Source organism: Gobio gobio (assembly GCF_949357685.1).
Source record: "Gobio gobio genome assembly, chromosome: 21".
Lineage (NCBI taxonomy): Eukaryota > Metazoa > Chordata > Actinopteri > Cypriniformes > Gobionidae > Gobio > Gobio gobio.
Window position 1 is genome coordinate 31,605,360 of NC_137117.1, and position 26,641 is coordinate 31,632,000.

At 36.5% G+C, this 26,641-nt stretch overlaps 2 protein-coding genes across 3 annotated transcripts in view; one reads left to right on the forward strand and one right to left on the reverse strand.

Moving 5' to 3' along the window:
• tcea2 (transcription elongation factor A (SII), 2) overlaps positions 1 to 26,641 on the reverse strand; it is a 774,534-nt gene that overhangs the window by 367,004 nt on the left and 380,889 nt on the right. The gene's annotated exons all lie outside the window — the stretch shown is intronic.
• acss2 (acyl-CoA synthetase short chain family member 2) lies at positions 851 to 24,786 on the forward strand. 2 transcript variants are annotated; one of them, XM_079803196.1, is made up of 19 exons: positions 851 to 1,637; positions 2,222 to 2,417; positions 6,146 to 6,237; positions 6,370 to 6,473; positions 6,743 to 6,815; positions 10,971 to 11,046; positions 11,718 to 11,829; positions 13,040 to 13,087; positions 16,168 to 16,305; positions 16,402 to 16,572; positions 16,693 to 16,826; positions 18,606 to 18,738; positions 18,834 to 18,890; positions 19,334 to 19,414; positions 19,569 to 19,677; positions 19,782 to 19,850; positions 20,196 to 20,372; positions 23,277 to 23,351; positions 23,449 to 24,786. In XM_079803196.1, exons 1-19 carry the CDS (start codon positions 1,511 to 1,513, stop codon positions 23,574 to 23,576), a joined length of 2,100 nt encoding a protein of 699 aa, XP_079659322.1. In that variant the 5' UTR covers positions 851 to 1,510; the 3' UTR covers positions 23,577 to 24,786. The 2 variants fall into 2 exon arrangements, with proteins under 2 accessions (XP_079659322.1, XP_079659323.1); XM_079803197.1 differs by lacking the exon at positions 13,040 to 13,087.

Consider the following 26,641-nt stretch of genomic DNA (forward strand, 5'->3'; position numbering starts at 1 on the left):
AAGGCCAATTGACCATGGGAAAAGGGAACAAATTGTGCAGGTGAAAATATGTCCTTTGACAGGTTTCCTAAGAGTCACTGTTGCAACAATGTATATTTGAATGAGCATCAGAGAGCAAGTGATTTACATGTGGTGCACTGTCACAGCAAGGTTTTGGATAGGTTTTAAATAGCTAGATAGGAGCACTAAATGATCAGGTTATGCACTAAAATAACATAATTTTTAATAATTAAAGTGGTTGCTGTGTTTTTTTTTACAACACCAAAAAAATCATTCATGCACAATATTTGGCGTCACTGACAATGGACAGCGATTGCCCTCCTTCCGGTAGAGGGCATTGTAAGCTCAAACTCGTGTTTCGTTCTGTCATTACGCGCAAAACTTTCTGTTTGTATGGGCCGCATAGTTCCTCCTCTAGGGGGCGTTTGGCGGCCCAAAAAGCTGAAGCCTCATTGTGCCACATTAAAATTTCGGGGGTGAAATGGTCTTATAAGACCATAACACTTAATAATAAATATACTGTAGATGAGTATAGTTGTGAATATATAGCCTATTTTTAATGCCCCCCCAACGTACTGCAGACCTCAAGTGATGGAAAATCTAGTATAGTCTGAAATGGGATTAATATGTGTACATTTGATTAGATTTCAAATAAATAAATCTACATTTACTACATCCACCAACTTTGTGGTGTAAATGATCGAATTCTGTCATAAAGTTTGCTTTAGTTTGTTTACTAAATATAGAATAAAAAACGTACACTGTGAAAGGGCCAATTAGAATCAACGACCGGTACGTTAAGCCCCGCCCATCTAAGAACTTACATTGACATGTAATTGCCATTCTAGTCGTTTACATTATTTCTACTCTTCAATGGCCGTTCTCTTGCAGACACATTGAGGATTTTGCAATCCACGCGTGGAAGAATGAATAATATCATACTGCATTCACGGCTATTTTGATTACGTGTTCGATTCCGTTACGGGCTACGTTTTCTCTTAAATGCCGGGGGTTATTTCCAGCTTTAATCGACCTTACACAAGATAACCTCAAGCTAGAGGAGACCTGCTGTCTGTTTGACAGCTCTCAAGTACATCTTAATTTTTAATATATATTTTCCGTATGTGAGACTTCTTCTAAATCCAAACGTACTTTTTTTTATTCCGTCTACAGTTGTCGTAGCAACATTTCGAGCTTGTTTATAATAGTAGTAATTATTGGAAGTGTATTTTTTTAACGCGTCTCGGACAACTCGTCCTTGCAAACTGACTCCGAATCGTCGTCTCTTCATTAAACAATAGCAGCGTCTTCACATCTAGGTTTAAATCTAGGTTGAACTCTTCTTTTGTTCACAATTTCAGACTCAAGTAGCGCCTGAATGGGAGTGAAGCTCTCCCACACGGAAGTGATTTACACACCTTAGGCCAGTGATCACTGTGTGTGTGTGTGTGTGTGTGTGTGTTTTCTTAGTGTCTTTGTATTAGTTGCGTTTATTTAATTAGTTATTAAAATGATCCCTGATAAGGCACCAGGCGAGGACGTGTTACATGCTTCAGAGGACTTGAAGAAAGAAGCGCACATCCCTAGTTTTGAGAAATACAAAGAGCTCTACATCAAATCTGTCGAGTCTCCCGAGGGTGAGTTTCATGCTTCTGGGGCAGGTTATGAACGGGTTAAAGCTGTTATTTTGGAAAAGAAGGGGGAAAAACGTAATTTGGCTGTGTCTCAAAGCCTTGTACCCTTGGTAGACAGCAGTTTTGGATATCTATAACCACCTATGCTCTATTTTTGAGCTAGGCGTATTAGTTTTTGATGTGATTAATCTTTGCTTTTCATCTTTTATTGTTAACTAGCCAACAAAGCATTACATGGCCACTCATGTATATTTAATGTATAACATATAATGTTTATTTTTTAATAATAATATATAATTTATGTATGTATTATTGCTATTGATGGAATTGTTGTCAATTACTTTTATAAAAGATAAAAATCCATAATCAATTTGAATATCTCTTTAAATACTAGTACATTGAAATACAATATTTTTGTTTTTAATAATAATTATAATACTTTATTAATTAATTAATTGATTTATTATTGTTGTTTTCAATTTTTCAACAATAACCTCTGTTTGTACTGGTACCATTGGTAGCTGGTTTTGCTCTGGTTCTCTGTACACCAGTTCTGAATCAGCGTTTGTTTGTCCCGTTGTGTCCAGAGTACTGGGGAGATGTCGCCAAAGAATTTTTCTGGAAGACAAAATACACCGGGAAGTTCCTGGACTACAATTTCGACGTGACCAAGGGTGAGATTTACGTGAAGTGCATGGAAGGCGCAACAACCAACATCTGCTATAATGTTTTGGACCGCATCGTCCATGAGAGGAAACTGGGAGACAGAGTGGCTTTTTACTGGTTAGTATTTGTGAAGTATGTGGTTTAAATAGTTATAGTTTACCCGGAAGTTGTGTTTGGAGTCTCTTCTTGTATTTTGAGATTGGTGATGTCAGTGTTTTGATTTTCATCTACTTTGCCAATGTTATTATCCAAAACAACATACAGTACACTTAAAGTGCCCCTATTATGCTATTTTAAATGTTCCTAATTTTGTTTTGGAGGTCTACTTAAATAGGTTTACATGCATCCACGGTCAAAAAACGCTTTAATTTTCTCATAATATACATTGATACCTAATTTCTCAAAGAGTCTGAAAACTGATTCACTAAACCCCTCCTTACCTCCAGCCTACTCTGCTCTGATTGGTCAAATGGCTCCGTCTGTTATGATTGGTCTACTCTGCTCTGATTGGTCAAATGGCTCCGTCTGTTATGATTGGTCTACTCTGCTCTGATTGGTCAAATGGCTCCGTCTGTTATGATTGGTCTACTCTGCTCTGATTGGCCAAATGGCTCCGTCTGTTATGATTGGTCTACTCTGCTCTGATTGGCCAAATGGCTCCGTCTGTTGTGATTGGTCTACTCTGCTCTGATTAGATGGCCCAGTCTGTTATGATTGGTCTACTCTGCTCTGATTGGTCAAATGGCTCCGTCTGTTATGATTGGTCTACTCTGCTCTGATTGGCCAAATGGCTCCGTCTGTTATGATTGGTCTACTCTGCTCTGATTGGCCAAATGGCTCCGTCTGTTGTGATTGGTCTACTCTGCTCTGATTGGCCAAATGGCTCCGTCTGTTATGATTGGTCTACTCTGCTCTGATTGGCCAAATGGCTCCGTCTGTTATGATTGGTCTACTCTGCTCTGATTAGATGGCCCAGTCTGTTATGATTGGTCTACTCTGCTCTGATTGGCTAAATGGCTCAGTCTGTTGTGATTGGTCTACTCTGCTCTGATTGGCCAAATGGCTCCGTCTGTTATGATTGGTCTACTCTGCTCTGATTGGCCAAATGGCTCCGTCTGTTATGACTGGTCTACTCTGCTCGGATTGGTCAAATGGCTCCGTCTGTTATGATTGGTCTACTCTGCTCTGATTGGCCAAATGGCTCAGTCTGTTGTGATTGGTGTACTCTGCTCTGATTAGATGGCCCAGTCTGTTGTGATTGGTCTACGGAATGAAACGGCCATTACCATATCTGAATTTCAGCTCCAGAGCTTCCTCAGCACTTGATACACGATGATACGAACAGTAACAATGGCTCCTTTTTTTTTTTTCCTGGATCCAACGCGAGTAAAGTGGATTCGCAGCACTGCAAATTCTTCCAGGCCTCAGGTTCAATTACAGTGTTTGAGGGCGGGTTAAAGTACACATTGTTCGTGGACAGCCAATGAAAACCATTGGCTGGGATTTTGCTAATTTGTTACGTTGTTACGTAGGTGTGTAACAAGAAGTGAGACTGAGTTGTTGATGACTCCCTTTTGCAGTTTAGAATCGATTCTTTCTTTTAAGAGACAATAACTTTATTCGTCGTGCACTTTGATCTTTAAAACTTTGCAGACATTTCCCATTCACAAACAGCTTTTTTACTCACTGCATGCAAGTAAATATTCGTAAAAGCATAATGGGGCATATTAATACCTCTGAATTAACATTGGATTGTGATGATTGCTCAAGGTTCAGCCCTTACTGAATTTCAATCTACAACCTTTCAGTAACCGCTCTGGTTCTTTAACCACTAGGTTAAACCACACTTGTATTTAGGTTAGGACTTGTATATTAAGCCACATAAACCTACATGGTTTAGTCCACTTTCAGATTACCTGAGGCGATACAGTATTGCTGGGCTGTTATTATATTCATATAATAATTTAATAAAGGCTTGCTGACAGACAGGGGCACATTGCAGCTATTTTAGTAAGCTTGAACTAGGTCCCACCAATAGCTGTCCACCTAGAATGAAGTGCATCTTCAGTGTTGCATCTTCATAGGCTTCATTTGTTCATCTGCATTGCAGGGGATCAGTTTATCTGTGCTGAATGCTGTCCATGCAGATCAGGACTTTTTTTGGCAGTGATTGTTCCCATTCAGGATCTGCAAAAATAGCCTCGAAACACTTCATGTGTAATGAATGTTGCTTGTGGCAGTTGATAATTCTCTGCTTTTGCAATACCAGTTTAGCAATTGTAAAGTCTTCAATCATTTCTTCATCATTTCTCAACGCAAGTTCAAATCATTACAGAATTCAGTTTGAAACACTCAGGCATGAATCTTTTCAGCAGTTGTGGTATTTTTACAGACTTCTCCTTTCTGCAGCTGTATTTTAAGAATGTCTGCTGACATCCAGAGTCAAGGAAAGATAAAAAGTTAAATGTTAACTGTAGGGGATATTTAAGGGCACCTCTCACGCCAAAATAGTGTTATCAGAGGTTGACAGTAATTGGAACTGGTGTTAGACTGATATATCGGCCGGTATATGCCGATATATGAGTAGGTTGTAAATAGTTTTAAGAGTATAAAAGTTTTAAGTATAGTACAGTCAGTGTGCACTTTATTATGATGCTTGCTTGTTGATACTGTGTGCAAAAGTGTAATTATTTTATTTATGCTTAAATATTGATTTTCAGAATTTAGTTTCACCACTGAAATCTTTTTTCTTGTTCTACCTCACCTGTTTTTACTATTTGTTAAATATAGTTTTTTTTTTAGTTCAATAAATGTTCCTTTTTTAATTTTTAAATTATCACCATGATCATTGTGTCATTTTTATGATTCCAAATATCGGCTCAAGAAAATCGGCAACCCGCATCGGTCATCGGCTAAGGCTGATGAAAAAAAATCGGTATCTGCATCGGCACTAAAAAATCCATATCAGTCGATCCCTAATTGGAACATATTAGAAACAAACACTGAAAGTTAAAATTGAACAGGCTGGTGAATCTAGGAGATGCACAAGTCTCAAGTTCATACTTTGCCATTGAACATAACATAGTACTCAAGGATCATACACGAATGATTATGACTGTGAATGAATGAACTAAGTAAAAAAATATACACTAACGTTCAAAAGTTTAGGGTCGGTAAGGACTAAAGAAGTCTCTAATGCTCTTTTATTTGATCAAAAATACAATAAAACCAGTAATATTATGAAGTATTATTACAATTTAATGTTTGAATGTTTTAAAATGTACTTTTATTCCTGTGATGGCGTGTCCGAATCCACTTTTCCTAGTTTAACAACGTTTTCAGACCAGCACGCCCATGGGTGAACAAATGTGTGTGAGTGCATTTGCTATTTAAACAACATGGCGCTGGACGTGAAAATGCTAACTGGTCAGGCTGAAACTAGCAAAAAACACTTGTGTTGCGCCTGGCGCCGCATTGCACCGGGTGTATGATAGGGCCCTTAATCGTCAGTGTCACATGATCTTTCAGAAATCATTTTAATATGATGATTTGCTGCTCAATTATTATTGTTGATCAATTATAATGGTTCTTACTATTACCAATGTTGAAAACCGTTTTTTGCTGATTAATATTTATGTGGAAACTGATACATGTTTACAGGATTCTTTGAATAGAAAGTTCAAAAGAACAGCATTTGTTTGAAATAGAAATCTTGCTTCCTAAAAAATAACTCTTTATTGTAATTTTGATCAATTTAATGCATTTTCGCTAAATAAAAACACTTTTTTATATATAGAAAGTTTTCAACGGTATATGACTAATATTTCTGGCATTGATTTGAACAGGGAGGGTAATGAACCTGGAGATGAGAAGACCGTGACCTACAGAGAACTGCTCCTGCAAGTCTGCAAGTTTGCTAATGTCCTCAAGTCACAAGGTAAAACAAAAACGCTGTTAAGAATGGTTTAATAGTGACCAGCAGCAGGTTAAAGATTTGACACCGATGTAGTGTATTAAGGCAATGTCCTCTTGTCGTTCCCTTGCTCTCTTTCTTTCTCTGACTGTGCAGGCGTGAAGAAAGGTGACCGTGTGTCTATTTACATGCCCATGGTGGTGGAGCTGGTGGTGGCCATGTTGGCCTGCGCTCGGATCGGAGCGGTTCACTCTATTGTGGTCAGTCTTTTGTCATTTGCGACTCATTTCCTTTGTCTTCCCTTGGAATTTAGCTGGAGCACTGTATTTATAAAAAAAAAAAAAAACATGTAAAAACAAAGTACCTATACATGTTTTGCAAGGTGTGATCTTTATCAGACTTTTTCCCCCCACTTTTAACAGCTGTCTGCAGACTGTTTGCCAAAAAGATCTGGCGCTGTATCAGAAATTTACTACAACATAATTTTTGCAGCATTAAATTTATCCACGTTTTTGTGTTCACAACCCAGTTTGCCGGTTTCTCTGCCGAGTCACTGTGTGAGAGGATCATGGACTCTCAGTGCTGTCTTCTTATAACAGCTGGTAAGGAAAGCATGCCAAAAAAAAATCTGACATAATTTACTCAAGGTATATAATCTCTGCTAATCCCAAAGTTAATCAGATGAGTTTCCACCTAACTGCAAAAGAGTGCTGCATTTCACATTGTTTACACGTCTGTGGTTTGAAAGTGGCAGTAATCATATTACTATCAAAAGCTATTTAGCCTGTGGCTGGTTTTGTTTATGTTTATGTTTTTTTTTTTTGCGTTTAGAGTTTGGCATGTTTAGAAAGGAGAATGAGTTTTTGGGATAAATATGACCTGGATGAATCCCATAATCCGTTATTAAGATCTTTTAAAGGCTGGAATAGGGCTGCACAATAATGGTTAAACTGATAATCACAATTATTTTGTTACATTAATTATTAATCACAAATAATATCCACCAGATATTCCAGAGAAAGATTCATTTAATTTAACACACACACACACACACACCTATATAATATTAGTGCTCGCATTCAAATCCATGTTTACATAAGATACACTATATTGCCAAAAGTTTTGGGACGCCTGCCTTTACATGCACATGAACTTTAATGACATCCCATTCTCAATCCGTAGGGTTTAATATAGAGTTGGCCCACCCTTTGCAGCTTCAACTCTTCTGGGAAGGCTTTCCACAAGGTTTAGGAGTGTGTTTATGGGAATTTTTGACCATTCTTCTAGAAGCGCATTTGCGAGGTCAGGCACTGATGTTGGGCGAGAAGGCCTGGCTTGCAGTCTCCGCTCTAATTCATCCCAAAGGTGTTCTATCGGGTTGAGGTCAAGACTGTGCAGGCCAGTCAAGTTCCTCCACACCAAACTCGCTCATCCATGTCTTTATCGACCTTGCTTTGACCCCACTTTAAATGTTTATGTGGCCTACCACTTCTTGGCTGAGTTGACGTTGTTCCCAATTACTTCCACTTTGTTATAATACCAGGGTTTTTCCTGCATAGGGTACTACGAGGCGGCTGCCTGAATACACATTTTCACCAACACGGTTCTGTTGCAGGTTACCGGCCTGTGTACATTCTCCATAACCATTTTAATAAAGTAACGGAACTCTCATTTCACGGTAAAATGCAACGAACGTGCGTCACTCTTTACTTTAGTTTTCAACATAGGGATGTATGGTTCATGAACGAATGGTCGAACAGTTCACCACATTGGACTGAATCGTTCTAAACCGTTCGCTTTCTAAGTATTTATCTTCAGGGAAAACCTATCAAGGAAATGTATATACCTAGAGCATATACCCCCAGTGGTCATTATATAAAACACAAAGGAAAAGCTTTGCATGAGATATTGCTTTATAACTTTAATGGTGCACAATGTAAAACATTTTCAGTAAAATATCCAAAAACCACTAGGCCAGTGTTATATATTTTGTTCAGTTGAGTACTTACAATATCACAAATGTTTCCAACTATTTGTAAATCATGAGAAATTGCTATTTTAACCAAGGAACAGGGACGTGTGAGGGAGTCGCCTGTCGATGGCGTCATATCTGCGTTACCCTTGGTATCCTTTATTTTGCAGAAATTATTTTTAATTATTTATAATTTTGTGTCAAAGCAGCCGCCGAGCAAACCTCATAACTTCCTTTTCAACACACTCAGATGTATCTAATATGATAAACAGAGCTGTGTTACCTCATACTCATGACTGGAAAAGCGGAAGTGGCGCCGGAGACTATGCCATAATAATAGAACAGTCTCGCTGCTCATGAGGCGTGTGTGCGTTCATCTTATTAACAATCGCTTCAGCGGCCTTGCTCACCTCCCACAACACTCTGGCCTGCTCTTCTTCATACTACAGTAACGTTAATTTAAATTAACCAAAGAAGAACTTTTATTTTAAACAACTTAAACTTAAAGCAGTCTACTTCAGTGTGATATGTTACCATATCATCATGATTAAGACTTTGAATAATTGTAGTGTAATGATCAGGTGCAGATATCTAAATCAGAATATCATAGGTTTGTGCAGTTGACGGATGAATAATTTATTTTTAACAGCGGATTCAGGTGATAGAGCTGATGCACACAAGCCCTAGAGTCCCCTTTAAAGTTCAGGTAAATGTCAGTGCACAGACTTTTTCTTTGTTCAATTTCCACACTGAATATAGGTTTGATCTCTTAATTTAGAAATCTCAAAGTGCACCAGATAAATGAATTGTACAACATTTTCTTAAGAAAATAGACCCAGATAGACCCATTTGGAGCGGACGACACAGTTACGTCACTTACAGCTGCGCAAGTATATTGGATGCAGAAAAATGGCGTAACAATTGGAGGAAAATTGGTAAAGTCCACAGAATAAAAGAAAATTTTTTTTGTTGTGCCTTTGTATGTCAGATTCGGAATGCAAAAAAAATACGGTCTTCATTTTTATAGAATTCTGTCGTTGAAGACACCCTTTGAAGCTAAACGCAGACGTTTATGTTGCAAGTCACAGACTGGACTGGTGAAACCTGCAATGATTAGTCTACTATTAAAGCATTCATTTAATGTAAACAGTAAGTCTACATAATATTCACATGTAGTTCATAGGGGACATACACAGCAGTTACAGCATGAAATAATATTTAAACCTATAACATTTTACATAGATAACTTCTAAACATAGCCTATAACATTATCTCACAATTCTGTACTCCTTTTTCTTGCATTTGCGCGTTTATATCTCCCAGTTCAAACTTTATAACTCGCAATTGTGAGTTTCTATCACAATTCTGAGGGGAGAAGAGGCAGAATTGCAGGATATAATCTCGCAATTCAGAGGGAAAAAGACAGAATAACGAGTATATCTCACAATTCTGTTTATCCTTCTAAGGATAAGGATCCTCCTAGCTAAGAATTGTTCGAGATAAACTCGGATTTGTGGAAAAAAAAGTCTTGATATATAGATATTTTTAGTCTTTTATTCCGTGGCTTTCACGGATTGCTACGGCAGAGCTGTCATTTTCTGCAACCAGGTAGGTCCGCCCACAAAAAAAGTAATCGCTGTTTGCAAATATAAAATGGGTCTATTGCACTGCACAGGTAGCAACCTATCCCGGTACTACGCTTGGATTCACTGACCTCCTGAGAGCGACCCATTCTTTTCTTTCACAAATGTTTGTAGAAGCGTCTGCATGCCTAGGTGCTTGATTTTATACACCTGTGGCCATGGAAGTGACTGGAATACCTGAATTCAGTGATTTCGAGGGGTTTCCCAATACTTTTGGCAATATAGTGGTATGTGTATGCGTGTGTGTACTGTATAATTGTATATATTAATACACGCATGCATGCATATAAGATTTCTTTTATATATAAATAAAGCAAGAAAGGCCCATTCAAATTTCACTTCACCTTTATAGGCCTGTAGGCGGTGCATGGATATCTGATAGCTTCATCGCAACGGAAATCAATACAGAAATGGTGGCTCCTAATCTTAATTCCAAATGTTAAATTTTTATGGTTGAGATTCATGTTTGTATTTATTACAGTTTGTCTCAGAAGATTTCGCAGATTTAGTAGCAGCAAATAGCATGTGGCCTCGTGAAGGAAAGCAGACTGTCTGTGTGACACTTTTATTCTTGCAGAATTTCACAATGAACAACGCTAAACTTCAACATACATGTTTGTCTATGTTGTCAGATAGAAGTCTGTGGACAGAAAACGTATCAGAAAAGTTCCGTTTGGATTATTTATTCTCCTGACATCTGGCAACCCCAAGCAGAAAAGATAGTGGAGGCTTTTTACCAATGCAAGATGATGGAAATATCAAATTGTCAACGTTTTCAGGACAAATAACCAGCTGGCCAATAACACAACGATTATTTAATGAATCAAGAGAAGCAGATATCGTTATCACAATTAAAATACGATAAATCGTGCAGCCCTGGAGTTTTATGAGAAATGGGCTCTTCATATGGTTCCATATGGTTATTGCGGCAAAATGTCAGGATATTTACAGTGCCTGATTTATGTAGGCAGCGCCGAAGTCTTTGAGCTTGGGACAGGACTATAACCATAAAATAAACATTTCAGCCATGATAAGACCAACATCTGTTATCACCTAATAAAAGTTTACTGTCTTTGTCTTTTCGGAATTTTCTGTGAAATGCAAGTAAATAAAAGTTGTTTTATTGTGTGTTTCTTTCTCAGATGGGTTTTACCGCGGTGATAAGCTGATAAATCTGAAGCTCATAGCCGATGAAGCACTACAGAAATGCAGGGACAAGTATGAAAAACAATGATTATCATTTGTCCATGTACACACAGTGGCAACTTTATTAGATTATTTTTTTGTTGAATGTTGAATAGTAGCAGTAGAGGACCATTCTTCAAGACTGGAACAATGTTTCAGTTCTACTCAATAATGTTTGTCTCTGAATGTTCATTTTGAGGAAGAAATGCTGCTGGACTAGACAGTAATTCCTTGCAGCAGTTTTTAGTGAGATCATTTTAGATTTTAACAGGGCTATGATAACAAATCAGGAAACATTTATTGCAATTTAACATCTGTTTTCTATTTGAATATATATTAAAATGTAATTTATTTGGCAAAGCTGAATTTTCAGCATCATTAATTCAGACTTTAGTTTTTTTTTTTTATATGTATAAAGTTCAAAAAGGACAATCTTTTGTGACATTATAAAATGTATTTATGGTCAATTTTGATCAATTTAATGAGTCTGAATAGAGGTATTAATTTCTTAAAAAAAAAAAAAAAATCTTACTGACCCCAAACTATTTCATCAGTTTTGGAGAATGGAAGTGGGGTTTATATTGGAAACTATTTTGAGAAAGAAACACTAAACACCTAATAAAGTGGCCACTGTAACTGTGTACATGCTTAACAGTGTGTCTCTTTTTTTGTTCACTTGATTCTAATGTCTTTCACACTGTCAGGTCTTTCACTGTGGAGAAATGTATAATGCTAAAACACCTCACAAAGGAAGATGTGGCCTTACCGCCGGGCTCGCTGTCACCCCCAGCGAAACGCGCCTGTCCCGACCTGCAGGTAAAACTTAACCTCTGCACCACAGCCAAACAACTAACAGGCTTCACACTCTTAGTTTCTTTTCATGTTAATGTTTCTTACTCATATGGACATCTCCACATTGCTACAGGTTTTTTTTTGCGTGTGTAATTTATCCATCTGATCTCAAGCTTTGAGATCCCATTTTTTTCCCCCCATTTGATTATATCTCCGTTACAAATGCTTTTTGTTCGATCAATGGTAATAGATATTAAAGCAAACACTATGGGGTGTTTCAATTGCCGATACCAAAAGAGACCAGGACCAATTTAATACTGTTCAATAGTTTGGGGTCGGTAAGATTGTTTTAATGCTTCTAAAGGATGTATTTTATGCTCACCAAAACTGCATTCATTTGAACAAAAATACAATAAAAACTACAGTAACTTTTAATCAATTTAATGCATCCTTGCTGAAAAGTATTAATTTAAATTTAAAAAAATCTTACTGACCCCAAACTTTTGAACAGTAGTGTACTAAACTTTGCAGAGATTATCTTTTGTATTATGAGTAATTACTTAATATAATTGTAAACAGAGAGGAAGGAATGATATCAGGACAGATGGAGACCAGATTCAAAAGGAGGTTTCCCTCCTGAACACATGCGCTAACCACTAGGCCATAGCTTTGACACTATTTTGAGGTTTGATTTTGAGTTTAAACTAATTATGATTATTATTTTGTCTGACCTTCTAATGGAGTTTTTAAAAAAAGCTCCACACATGTATTATTACACCTAAATCAATGGAGGTCTGTCCATGTAAGTGGGGAATAAATTCACGAAAAATGACTGCAGTATCCCTTTAATAAAGTCTTTGTTCTGGTCTCTCAAATGTCTTGTCCTGTACACCTCCTGTGGAGTTTTGAGTTTTGCACGGTCCTGTGCGTTACAGGTCTTGTTAAGGTTACAGGTGTTACTCTTGATTATTTAACAAAGGTTTGTTTTAATGTTGTAAATCCATAAAGGTCTGGCATGATTCCTCTGTTGTGCGGAAGACCTTTGAAACGGTTGAATGTTTTATGTGTGGCGCTCACCGATCCAACCTGACCTCTTTTAAACCTATAATTCTAATAATGTCAATTTGACTTTTATGGAAAAGATCTTTGGCATTTTTTTCCTCCATCAATGTGGGTCCATGTCTGTGTCCTTTTCCTCTTTCGTGTGAGTAATCTCTCCATTAACCCCCTTTAGCAGGAGAAACAGAAAGAAAGAGTAAGGAAGGTCCGTCCCCCCCCACAGGTATTTCATGTCTCCTTTGTGCATAACTTGTTTTTTTCTTATTAACACCTGTTTGTGTGCTCATGGGCGGCTCTCTCACTCTTAGGGATGGCTCGAGACCTTTATCACCATCCTCACATTCTCACTCAACACGATATGTGTGTGTGTGTGTTGCTGTGTGTTTGCTTTTGCAAATGCCTTTCACCATTTACACACTCATCAGACTTGGCGTTCAATAATAAGGTCATAAATGAAATGCATATTCTGAATTATTAACAACTTAATGAGCTATTAATGTCTTTTTGTATCTGTTGTATTCAGTCAATTACCTATGATAATTGACTTTTTTATTTCTTTTTACACAAACTGTGTATAAACTGAGTGATTACTAAAAATAGTGCTGTTGTAATTGACAGCAGACCATAGATGAGGTACTTAAGTTGACATTAAGTTGAAAATAACCTGGAATATTCTTTTTTTTGTTCTTTTTTTAGAGTAATCTAGTTTACAGTCTTGCGAGTGTTGAATCTAAATGTAAAATCTGCCTGTGATGTTATTCTTTTATGGAAGCTTGTTTTCTTAAAAGTAGCAAATGAAAATAATTACAATTCTCATAATTGTGACTTTATTGCACAATATGACATACACTGCTGTTCAAAAGTTTGTTTTATGCTTTTGACTGAAGTCTCTTATGTTCGGTAAGGATGCATTTATTTGATCAAAAATAATCTAAACAGTAATATTGTGAAATATTGCAATTTAATTTAAAAATATAATTTATTACTGTGATGACAGCTGAATTTTCAGCAGTCATTACTCTAGTCTATTTGGTGCTTAAGAAACATTTCTTATCATCAGTGTTGAAAACAGTTGTGCTGCTCCCAATATTTTTGTGGAATTAAGTGTTTTCAAGATATTTTATAAAAACATAAAATTGAAAAAAGAACAGCATTTATTTGAGATTTAGAAAAAAAGTTTAGCGTAACCATTATGAATGTTTTTACTGATAATTTTTTATCAGTGGTATGCATTCGTGATGAATAAAATATATATATATATATATATATATATATATATATATATATATATATATATATATATATATATATATATATATATATATATATATATATATATATATATATATATATATATATATATATATATATATATATATATATATATATATATATATATATATATATATATATATATATATATATAATATCATTTTTACTGATCTCAGATTTTTGTATGGCAGTGTTTATCATGTTTTATTTCTTATTTTGGATATATTTTTTTTTGTTCTCTCCAAGACTGAAACACTTTTTCATTGTCTAGTATTGGTTTGTTTAGTAACACTTCATAAAAACGTTTATAAACATCAAAAACATTTGACTATAAAAATATAAAATAATGACTTAATATTTCATTACATTCAGAGATGTAAACAGTCCGAAATGTCAAATACTGACCTATTCAGCGTTATGGTTTTTGTTAATGGCTATTATGAAGTGTTTCAACTTCATCATTGACTTCATTATGATTTGATCGCCAGTTCTGATCCATGAGCTAGCACTGAAAGCTTTTACTGTGCCTAGTAAAAGTACTGATAGCCATATCTCTGTTAAATGACTAGTGTCCTTGTGTCCATGTTTTAAATGATCTCCTCACATACAATTTGCGATTTCATCACAAATGTATCTGGGAAGCTCTTATATCATGGTAGTGATTAGACTAAAAGCTCTGTGTTAGCTGTTTTATGTGCTGAAACCTTTTCCCCTTGGACTGTCTAATGGATTTGACGGTTCTCTGTGTAGTCAAACGCTAACTCTCTCCTATTAGCTCTTGTCACTTAAATGAACTCCAGTGCTCGTGTAGTGTTCCCTTAGTCTCTGAACTGCATGAAGAATTAGATCTTTAGATTTCTCTTTTGCATTCATGTCTCTTTTTGTTTGTCCGTCTAGTGTTTTTGTGTTTTGTGTTATTAACGAAACCTGATCTTTTCAGAGGCTTTTTCTTTTGAAAAACACCTTTGACTAAAGCAGACGGGCATCTGTGCTGCATTCACTTTGGTTAGATTGAACTGAATCAGCCTAATAAGTCTGACTGAAATAAATACCAACATGTGCCTCTAATTAACATATTATATGCATTTTTTGCGTACAACACTCTTTTCATTTCATTCTTTTGCTGCTTTTCAAGTCATTCTGGAATAGATGTATTTACCAGATGAATGAATGTTTGACACCGCAATGGAACGCAAAAGCATTGAAATATATTTTTTCCTCTCTTCTCATATTTTCTTTTCTTTCACCATGTCCCTTTAGGGGCTCTGTAGTTTATAAGCACATATGTGAAGCTTGTATTTTTGGATAAGTGCTTGAATTCTTCAGTACAAATGATAATTAATTTTAGCGGTGAAGTTTGTCTGAATTGTCCTTTGTGATGGGAGTATTTTTTTTGTGGACTATTTAACTGTAACTAAAACTATTAAAATTGTCTTCATTAATTGAAAAAAAGCTAAAATACATATTAAATAGAAAAACTAAAACTAAAAAAAAAACCTAAATCAGAGATGTTAGAAATGTTGCCTTGGCGAATATTACTACAATGACTAAAACTAAAGCATAAACTGGAATTGCTTTTTATCGATGGTTGTGACATGATTTAAAAAAAAAAAACTTTTCAGGAAATGACTCATTTAGCCAGTTTATGAGATGACGGACTACCAAACTATGTTTCCCATCATCCTCTGTGGTAGTGTGAGAATGTTAAAATACTTACAATAGATAAAGTATCAGTTACGCACCTGATGTACATTATTTTGCTTATTATTTTGTTGCACTACTTCTACAAAACAACCAAAATCACTTGAACACACGTTATGTTATAACTACAATTATAACTTGGAACTTCCCATGACTTGAAAGCAGTGTTTGTTCTGTTAAATCCAGCAGTTTATAACCTTCACAGACTGATTTGACAACATCAGTTTCCCTAAATTATGTATTGTTCTCTGAAGTGTGACACCAGGAAGAGTGAAAACAAGTTACACGAGCCAAGTTAACTATGAGCGCGCTCTGCTGTGATTGGTGCAGGTGCCGTGGAATCCTGAGGTGGATCTGTGTTGGCACTCTCTGATTGGTGGAGCGTCAGAGGAGTGTGAGCCTGTGTGGTGTGATTCAGAGGACCCGCTCTTCATCCTCTACACCAGTGGCTCTACTGGGAAACCTAAGGTAGATCCTCCAAACAACCCAATCCTCCTTGAACTACTTGTTTTGTATATATCTCTTATTTGTCCCTCTTTTTCTCACGCTCTTCTACTCCACTAGGGTGTGTTGCATACAGTGAGTGGCTACATGCTCTACACTGCGGCCACCTTTAAGTTGGTGTTTGATTATCACTCTGATGATGTGTACTGGTGTACTGCGGATATTGGTTGGATCACCGGTCACTCCTACATCACATATGGGCCCTTGGCCAATGGCGCAACCAGTGTGTTGGTAAGGGGAACATCCCGATGAACACACCTTTGTGCCCTTTGTGATTAAAAAGAAACATTTATATTACACAATAAAGGCCTATGTAGATGAGTCAATATGCTCTCAATCTTCTGTTTCTAGTTTGAGGGTCTTCCCACATACCCGAATGTGAGCCGAATGTGGGAGATTGTTGATAAATATCAAGTCTCCAAGTTCTACACAGCACCCACCGCCATCCGGCTACTGATGAAGTACGGCAGTGAGCCCGTTCAGAAGTAAGTTTGGTGTCTATTGTGTCTGTCCTAGATTTAGTACATTAGAGAGGGTTTCTGCAGTCATGGAACATTTCAGACCGTTTTCACAATATCAGACCCTTTTCAAATTGTGATTTACAGGTTTGGAGAAATCATTTAAATGTAATAATTTTAAAAATCTGCTACCGTTCAAAAATTGAGGTCCGTATGCGTTATATACAAAAATATATATTAATGCTCAGAAATGGAAGAATTGTGATACTTTAAAGTGACAGTAAAGGCACAATAGGGATACACTGAAATGAAATTTCTGGGCCGAAAACATACATTTAGGATGCACGTGGCCGAAAACTGAAAATAAATAAAATTGTATTATATTTATATTATAATAATTGTACAAACATTTAATATGCACATAAGGCAGTTTTTATCTCAACCTTTTAGTAACAGAATTGTTTCTACTCCAGTTTTTTGGTGAAATATAAACATTTAAACGACAATAAGTTGTAATAATTTGTTTCATTTATTTAAACATAGATCAAATAATGAAGATGTTACTAACAGGTTAAGTAAATTAATATAATGAATATATGATATAGTGCATATATTTAGCAAATTGCCCTTTTCTAGAGTTATTTTTTTTTAGCTAGCTAATGAGTTTATGGACATTGAATCGCTTTCTTGAGGTAAATGTAACGTTAAGTGACATTTTTATTGCTTACAAGCTGTTTGATTGAAGACTTTCCTCGGTTGCAACAGTGATTGAGGATTAATTTTGGTAAGTTGTAGTATATCTTTCAACATGCCTTCTAATGTTCACCCATTTTATTTCATGCTGTTACTAGTAGTAAAGAGGAAGAGATGGTTCCTCGGTTCATGGGCGACATGTTTAACCGTTGTAAACATCTGTTTCGTCACTGATTAAAAATAGTTTGTAACTGAATTTTTTTGGCTGAAACGGCTATTTCTATTATAAATAAATGATGTTCTTTTGAACTTTTTCTATTCATCAAAGAATCCTGGGGAAAAAAAAGTTAAGCACAACTGTTTTCAATTCTGATAATAATAAGAAATGTTTCTTGGGCAGCAAATCATATTAGAATGATTTCTAAAGGATCATGTGACACTGAAGACTGGAGTAATGATGCTGAAAATTCAGCTTTGATCACAGGAAGAAATTACATTTTAAAATGCATTCAAATAGAAATTTGGAATTTGAATGATTTAAAATTGTAATAATATTACACAATATGACATTTACTGTATTTTTGATCAAATACAAAAACATAATCTTACTGACCCCCAAATTAAACAGTCATGTTAGTGTACTTCTCCCCCACCCCCATGGTTATGTTCAGCTTTCAAAATATTTAATGACCTGGAAATAGTTTTTTGTGAAAATATTTTTCATTGACACTGCGTGTATATGTAGTATATACAATTTAGTGTTTACAGTATAAAGTATAGTGTTTAGGAATAAGTATTGACAATATTATGAATGTTTATTTATAATTGCCATTGCTTGGTAATGTTATCCACTTTCTCCCATTTCCAGATAACACCTGATGATGTAACTTCTGAAATGATACGATATAGTAACACTTGATAGTATTCATCTCTTTGTGTACAAAGTCTGCAGCGTTTATAAGTCCATTCACTGTGCAGTATGTGCCAGCTTTCTGTCCTCAACCTGCAGTACGCAACCTTGATACAGTACCAATAGATACATCTACTCAGTCTTTATTACCATTTTCCACATTTTACAAAAATAGTAAAATGTACAATGGTTTGTGTCGTCAGGTATAAGCGGACCTCCCTGAAGATTTTGGGGACAGTAGGGGAGCCCATAAACCCAGAAGCCTGGCAGTGGTACTACAGTGTGGTGGGAGAGAAGAGATGTCCGGTGGTGGACACTTTCTGGCAGACTGAGACGGTATGAACTGAATTATAGCACTTGGACCAGAGCAGTAAGATCCATGTTGCTTCAGTCTACCATAAGCTCACTTGTCTTTTTTGTATCCTCCTTAGGGTGGGCATGTGATGACCCCTCTGCCGGCCGCTACGCCCATGAAGCCTGGCTCTGCCGTGAGTGAACTCTGTGCTATGAATAAATAATAAGAATTAGCAATAAATAAAGATACCCTAGCATTAAAAGGTTTGGGGTCAGTAAGACTTTGTTTTTGAATAAAGTCTCTTATGCTCACCAAGACTGCATGTATTTGATCAGAAATATGGTAAAAACAGGAATATTGCAAAATATTATTACAACTTAAATATTTTTTAAATTGTAATTTATTCCTGTGATCAAAGCTGAATTTTCAGCATCATTACTCCAGGATTCAGTGTCACATGGAACAGAAGTGTATATATTTGCACAAAGTAACCATTAAAGTTGAGCTGCATTAACAGCATTTGTTGCATAATGTTCACAGATAATGTGATTTCTACAAAACAGAAACATGCTTGTTAATTTGAGATTAATGTGGTAGATTTGCTTACTAACTTCTGTATGGTGGTTATGTTTGTAGACATTTCCCTTTTTTGGGGTTGTACCTGCTATTCTGAATGAGTCAGGGGAGGAGCTTGAAGGACCAAGCGAAGGCTATCTGGTACAGTGATCTCTTTGTGTATTTTTCCCCCTGTACTTTGTATTTTTAGTTCAACTATTTGATTAGTTTTAAAATTATTAACACTAATTATTAAGCATGTGAAACGCGTTTAAAACACAAGAGCTGTAGTGTTCATTCCTCTCCTCTTCCTCAGGTGTTTAAACAGCCTTGGCCAGGTGTGATGAGAACCGTGTATGGAAACCACCAGAGGTTCGAGACCACCTACTTCAAGAAATTTCCTGGCTATTACGTGACTGGAGACGGTAATTTATGCTGTGATTCGTTTTCAGTTTTACAGTAAGTGTGCTTCATATAATTGTGAGAAGTGAGAGCTTGTGCTTTAGTTAAGCATGTTGTGTCTCTCTAGGTTGTCGTAGAGATAAGGACGGGTACTACTGGATCACTGGAAGGATAGATGATATGCTGAATGTATCTGGTGAGTAGAGGATGAGGACATTTTTGTACGTTTATTGTTTTGCACAATACCCATCAACAAAAAAAATCTCCTGTTGTGAAATTTTCCCAAGTGTGGAGAGCGAGCATGTGTGGCTTGGACCTACAGATGTTGAAATACTACAGATTAATGACTTTCGAAGAAAGTGATGAAATTCAGGCCACACGTTACAAACCTTTGTCTCCTGCATGTTTTCTATCTCTTATCCGAAATGACTGTAGAGATTTGCAAAGCGCTGAAGTAGCCAACATGCCAGCACCGGTGCAATAAATGGCTTGTAATAGAGCAAAAGCTTATATATATTGCTGGTGGATCTGTTTCTTCCAGGGCACTTGCTGAGCACTGCAGAGGTGGAGTCGGCTCTGGTGGAGCATGAAGCCGTGGCTGAGGCAGCGGTTGTGGGGAGGCCACACCCTGTCAAAGGCGAGAGTCTCTATTGTTTTGTCACCCTCAATGACGGAATCAACTACAACCAAAAGCTAGAGGCGGAGCTTAAGAAGCAAGGTATGTTTGCTTCAATGAATAGTTTGAATAAATGATGACAGAATTACAATTTTTTGCACACTCTCATATAATTCAGACCCCATGTGATGCTCTTTTCTTCTATAAAACACACAAGTAGATGTTATCCAGAGTGTTTAAACTCCTCTTTCCTATACAATGAAAGTGATTTTACACTGTCAAACTTAAAAAAGGAGAAAAAAGCACAGAAGTGTTGTTTTTGTTATTTTTTATCTTTTGAAGTCATACAACAAGTTTTTGTGCATTTTTGGTTTGGTTTGGTTCTGTTCGGTTTGGTGTTGTTTTCTTATTGGTGATCTGTCAGAGCTCACAAAATGTCCTATTTTAATTCTAATATTCCTATTTTATAAACTATTCCATGTGTTTGGACTTGTGCACGTTTGTCGGAAACGTCACGCCCCTTACCTTTACCGGTAGACTGTGCTTTGGGTAGGATTAGAAACAATGGCGTCAATAAAACCATACCAATCTGAGCCTGAATCAGACCCAGACAATTTTAGTGAAGATGATCGAGCAGGACCTGTTCAACCTGTTCAGTCCTCAAGAGTAAAGACTGCGGATTTATAGTGATCGTTACTGAATGCACTTTTACTTTTGTATTTTTAGAACGATTATAGCCAAATATCTGTCGCAAAAACTATTAACCCAAAACACTAAACATTGGCTTTACTATAGTAGCCAAATCAAACACCGAACCATGTTTAGCATGCCCGTAGATAAACAAGCATGTAGATAAACAATACATAAAAGCTCTAATCAAAGAATAATTTACACTAATGCCAAGTTCGCTGTTGAGATTTAAAAAAAAGTTTGTAACGTTAGGTGTTTGTCGGATAACGTTAAGTATGAATTAGGGATGTTAACCGATGACCGTTTGACCGATGGTTGACTGTATCAACGTTAACCGATCAAAGTTGTCGGTTAAAAAAAAAAGTGATCTCTAAATTAGGCTATTATAGACAGTGGACTAAACGCTACTACAGTTAGCCATCTCATTCCAAAATCTTTTTGTGTGAAGTGAACAAATCCCTCACACTCAATTTTTCATAACTCGCCTGTTTGTACTTAATAAACGAATAAAAACATTTGGCGCGAGGTCACAGCGTTTGGGTTTGCGCGCTCACAAGGTTTGCAAAAAGTAAACAGGCTAAAACACTCGAGGTTATTGTATACAACATTCCGCATAAAATGGGCTTACATTTGGAAATATATTACATCTACATTTCAGTGGTAACACATAAGGTGTTGATCATCATCTTTACCCTAGAATGAATGAGCATTTAACAAACTGTTTTGCAGAGCCAAACAGCATTGTCATCTGTGTACTTCCTTGCTACAACGTACATTTAACAATACAAACTATTACAGGAAAACACATAAGCGAAAAATAAATCATACTTACAGGTTGTGGCCCGTGAACAGCTTCTGTTTTAAATCCATCTTTCAGGACAAGCTATTGTGCTAATCTTGCATTGAACTTGCGAAGATTGTGGAAGCTTTCCTCCGTGAGATGTGCAGCGGGAGCCGCGCACGCCCGTCGTGCATCCACACACTGGCAGTGTTTGTCTCGCGTAGCTGAACCACGGCTCGTGTATTGCAAATAAAGACGAATATTGTCCATTATGTCACATTTTCCGGTCTTCTCCTCCGACCCCTGTCTGTCTCGTGCTTTGATTTATGATGGGCAGCATATATCTGCTGCAAATGCGACCTGTTCCCCTCGGTCTCATACACACATGCATATAACATGCTGTATGTTAAACGCACTGCAACGCACCCCCGTCCCTAGGAAGGCTGAACAAAGTGGACTTGCAATCCGGATGAAAATAACAGCGTTTCGTCTGCATTGCGGCAACAACACTCCAGCCTACCAACTATACCACAGCAACGGAGCTGTGGGGAAGCAGCGATACAAAATGGCCTCGCCCCCCCTTATTTAATATTCTCGGAGGAGGGGTTTATGTAAATATTGGGGCTGGTGATGTCAGAGACCCTGGAGGAATGTCTAGTAGTCCCTATTGGCCGTTTGCTGTAGTCCTTAGAAATTGATCTCTTTAAAAGCAAATATCTCCCTTTGCTTTAAACTTTGAACGTTGTAACTTTGAAGATGTTGTTTATGCTCAAAAAGCAACATTACACACTAGCTAAAGTTAGAAAAGTGAAATCGTGTTTTACCACCCCTTTAATAACTTTTAAACCGCTAATCCAATCTGTATGCTGTAAAATGCACCGTAAAGAGGAGAATCTCAGCTTTTCAGAAGTGTCACATTTTTATTCAGAGGCTCGGTGGTGAGCGTGGATGCGTCATCAAAATCTGCAGCCTTGATTCGTCAAGCAAACGCATGTGGGTTGTACCCCTGAGCCAAACAGAAATGATTGTTGATCATTAGTCAGATTAAATAAATGTAAAATTGGGACTTCAAATGAGCTAGATGGAAACTTCACGTTCTCTTGTTTAAAATGATATATGACACTTGATGCTAACGGCTAGAATGGGTGAGAAAAGAAAAGTAGAGGCAAGTCAGGCACCCAAAATTTTTTCTAGGTCTTGAAGGGTTAAATAATAAAGTCAAACTTAAAAAAGGACAACAAAAGCACAGAAGTATCGTAAAATATAAACGTATTCGCTGTCTTCCAAGTATTTTGAAGTCATACAACTGTTTTTTGCTTTGCTTTTGTTTTTTGTGAATTTTTGTTTGGTTTGGGTTTTATTCTTATTTGTGATTGGTGAGCTCACAAATGTTCCTATTTTAATTGTAATATTCCTGTTTTATAAACTATTCCTTGTGTTCTGAGCTTGTGTCTGCTGTATAAATAATAATGACTTGACTAATCATTTTGTTTGAACTCTGAATAATGTCTTTTTTATTTCTTTTTTTCAAACAGTGAGAGAGAAGATTGGTGCCATAGCTACGCCTGACTACATTCAGAATGCTCCCAGCCTTCCAAAAACCAGATCAGGTATTAATATTGAATGTTTTATTATTATTATTATTATTAAAACTTTAATATTTATTATGATACTAAAGTGTTCTTCTGGGGTTTTTTTCTTTCAAAGGTAAGATCATGCGCCGCGTCTTGCGGAAGATAGCATGTAATGAGCGGGATTTAGGTGACGTGTCCACATTAGCTGACAGCTCCGTCATTGAACAGCTGTTTGAGAACCGCTGCTGTACTGCTATGTGACCACCAGGAGCATCAAACACAACACCACCGTCTGGCCCCAATACAAGCTTCATTTCTGGAAGGAAAAGGATGAGTCTGGGCTTAAAATGGAGTTTAGGATAATGCTAGTGGGCAGACAGAATGGGAAAAAAAAGACTTAAGACTTTAAGAAATCTCTAGGAAAACCCAAGGTTTGGGAGCGGCACAGTTTTAACCGGATTTACAAGAATCACTTGTATTTTAGAAATCATTGTTTTCCCCTCAAAGTTTATTTTTTATTTGTTTATATTTTCCTTCTCCTTTTTCCATGTTCATTAATCTTTACATGACTACACTGCCCTGCTTTCAATGTGCCAACGTAACCTAAAAACAGGTTATCATTTGTTTGTTTCTTCTCCACTAAAACGGTAAATAAGACTGTACATGTCACGATTTTGTTGTGTACTATGTAATAGCGCTGTGTTAAATCTCTGCTTTGGTTGAAGGTTTCATTTTTAACATTTAACTTTCTATACAAGCCAAAGCATGCATTAATATTTACCAGAATAACATGGTATCATGCAGGTGTTTCAATGTTAAAACTGAGCTATGTATGTTTTACCCTGGAACAGTTTGCGACTTTGCGATAAAAGCTTGTGTGTGAACTGATATTATATTTCTCCAGGAAAGTTACGAATGTGCTTTGGTTGACTGCATAAAGGCTGTATGTTCATTTGAAAACATACTCAAATGTAGTAAATGGCATTTGACCATGATGTGTTTGTCATCGTCCTCTGAACCCAAGACAACTGTTTAGTGAGCTTTCCATTTATTAAGTCATATTTCAGAGTATAAATATGCCATTTTATATTGTGAAAGTATCCTCTCATAAAACATTTTCTGGAGATAAGTGATCAAATTCCTGTCATTTCATGTGTGTATGATGCTCTCATGCACCGTACTGTATCGCATTTGTTACTTCTGTCAGATTATTATAATTTTTTTCTTTGTTGGTCGAGTTTTGAATTTCATAGCTCTTAATATGGATGAGTATTAGCTTTCAGTGCTTCTCTCAACCCTCTAAACTCTTACTAGCCTCAATGACGAGCAACTGAACCTTCAAACTTTATAATATTTTTAATTTAATTTTTACCCTTTATTTTCCTTATCATTAATTTCACTGTAATCAATTCATTTGTGCAGGGCAACAAACAGAACTTGGTGAATTAAAGTGCTGAAATTTTTAAATGGCCTTTTGTGCTCTTTGTGTGTTGTTTCTGCGTGTGCTTTACCCTTGCAATGAATTATGATTAATTTAATTTGTCTTATTTTTTTCAAATTGTTCTTATTTTATGGTGGAGCTGCAGCTTCAAGTCTCAAGGGTTTGGGGTCTGTAAGATATAACATACATTATTAATTTTATTCAGTAAGGATGCATTAAACTGAACAAAACTGTAAAGACTAAGTTAAATAACTTATTTTATTTAAAAATAAATGTCAAATAATATTCTAGTTTCTATTCATCAAAGAATCTTGAAAAAAATATAACTTTCCACAAATATATTAAGCTGCACACCTTTTAAACATTGATAATAATAATAAATGTTTCTTGAGCATAAAATTAGTAAAAAGAGGCACGCAATTTATAATTCTTTAATATTATCCAACATGTCGTGCACCAAAACAATTTTGTTACATGACAATTCACAAGCCTGTTTTTGCTGCTGTACCTTTTAAGACTTAGTGAGTTGTGAACTCATTAACCAAATCAGTATATGAATCATTCTTTCGAGTCGGATTGGATCCTGATTTTAATTTGGATTGAACGAATCTTTTACACATTGTTCTGACTCAGTGAGGTCGCTGCAGTTTTCGAGTTAATACCTCTCTTCTTTTAAACATTATCAAAACTGGCGTTTTATTTCGGTATGTTATTCACATAAATCTATCATAACACAGCGTTATTCGTATGGTCAACTTTTATGGTATATTTGAATGCTTTTTTGGAGATTAACAGCTGTGGCCACAAACTGTTGAATGAAGACGTAGGGCCTAATTGTGTAAATTTTTGTTTCACGGAAGAGTCACGGTTTTGTAACAACATGAGGTGAGTAAATAAAGATTTGCATATAAGGTTAATATCATTTTATATGTGTATGTATACTTACTATTCTATCTTTTTCTTTTTTTTCCCTCCTTTTTTCCAACCAACTTTACACATAAGATCAACAATCCTCCACAAGATGGCAGTGATTCCAAAGTCTTCACTTCAGGAAGACAAAGAGAAAAGAGGTCCTCTCGGCTACTAAGCATCCAAAGCAGGTTTTTTGTCATTTTCCAGTACATAAAACCCCTTTTCTGTATGAACTACACACGTGTCCAGTTAATTAACCCATAAGTTCATGTTTTGGTGCTCTTTTCCTGGGTGAAAAGCCCACTGGCCATCTGTTATTCAAGCCGTGTGAAAGTGATTGAATAATTCATGCCGCACTGCTCAGTTTGCTGTGAGGAGCAGGGGGCAGTCCACTTATTTTCCTTTGTGTATCTGTGTGTATATAAAGGCCAGGGAGTGGATTATTGATGCTATTTTTAACAAGAGATGATTGAGTGATATTCACAGAACAACGTATGGTTTGATAATCATATTAACAAGTGTGGAAACAGATGAATCCATGCATTTGGCGACAACAAGATTGAGTGCTTGCGTGTTTCTTTTTCCATTTTCAGTTCCATATACATATGTCTGCAGCTGGTGGACTGCTATAACTCACTTCACAAACCCCATGTTGATGTTATTGATCTTCATATCCCAAGTCTGTGTGTAATTCTGTCCTGTCGTCAGTTCAGGCCATTTCGACAGTATCTTCACACACTTTCGCCCTGTTCAACAGATGTTCTCCTCTTTTATTATTACCTCTTCATATCTCCTCATTTCACCTTCCATTCATGTCTCTTCGCCCTTTCATCTTTAGGCTGTTTGGATGTTTGTTCTATGATTCTTCAGGGAGGCAACAAGCCCTGTTTCAGATAATAGCTTAATATTCTTCAGGAGGTTTAGCGGTTCAGCTGAAAGGTCTACGGCCTCCTTGTCTTTTGTGTCTGTATGG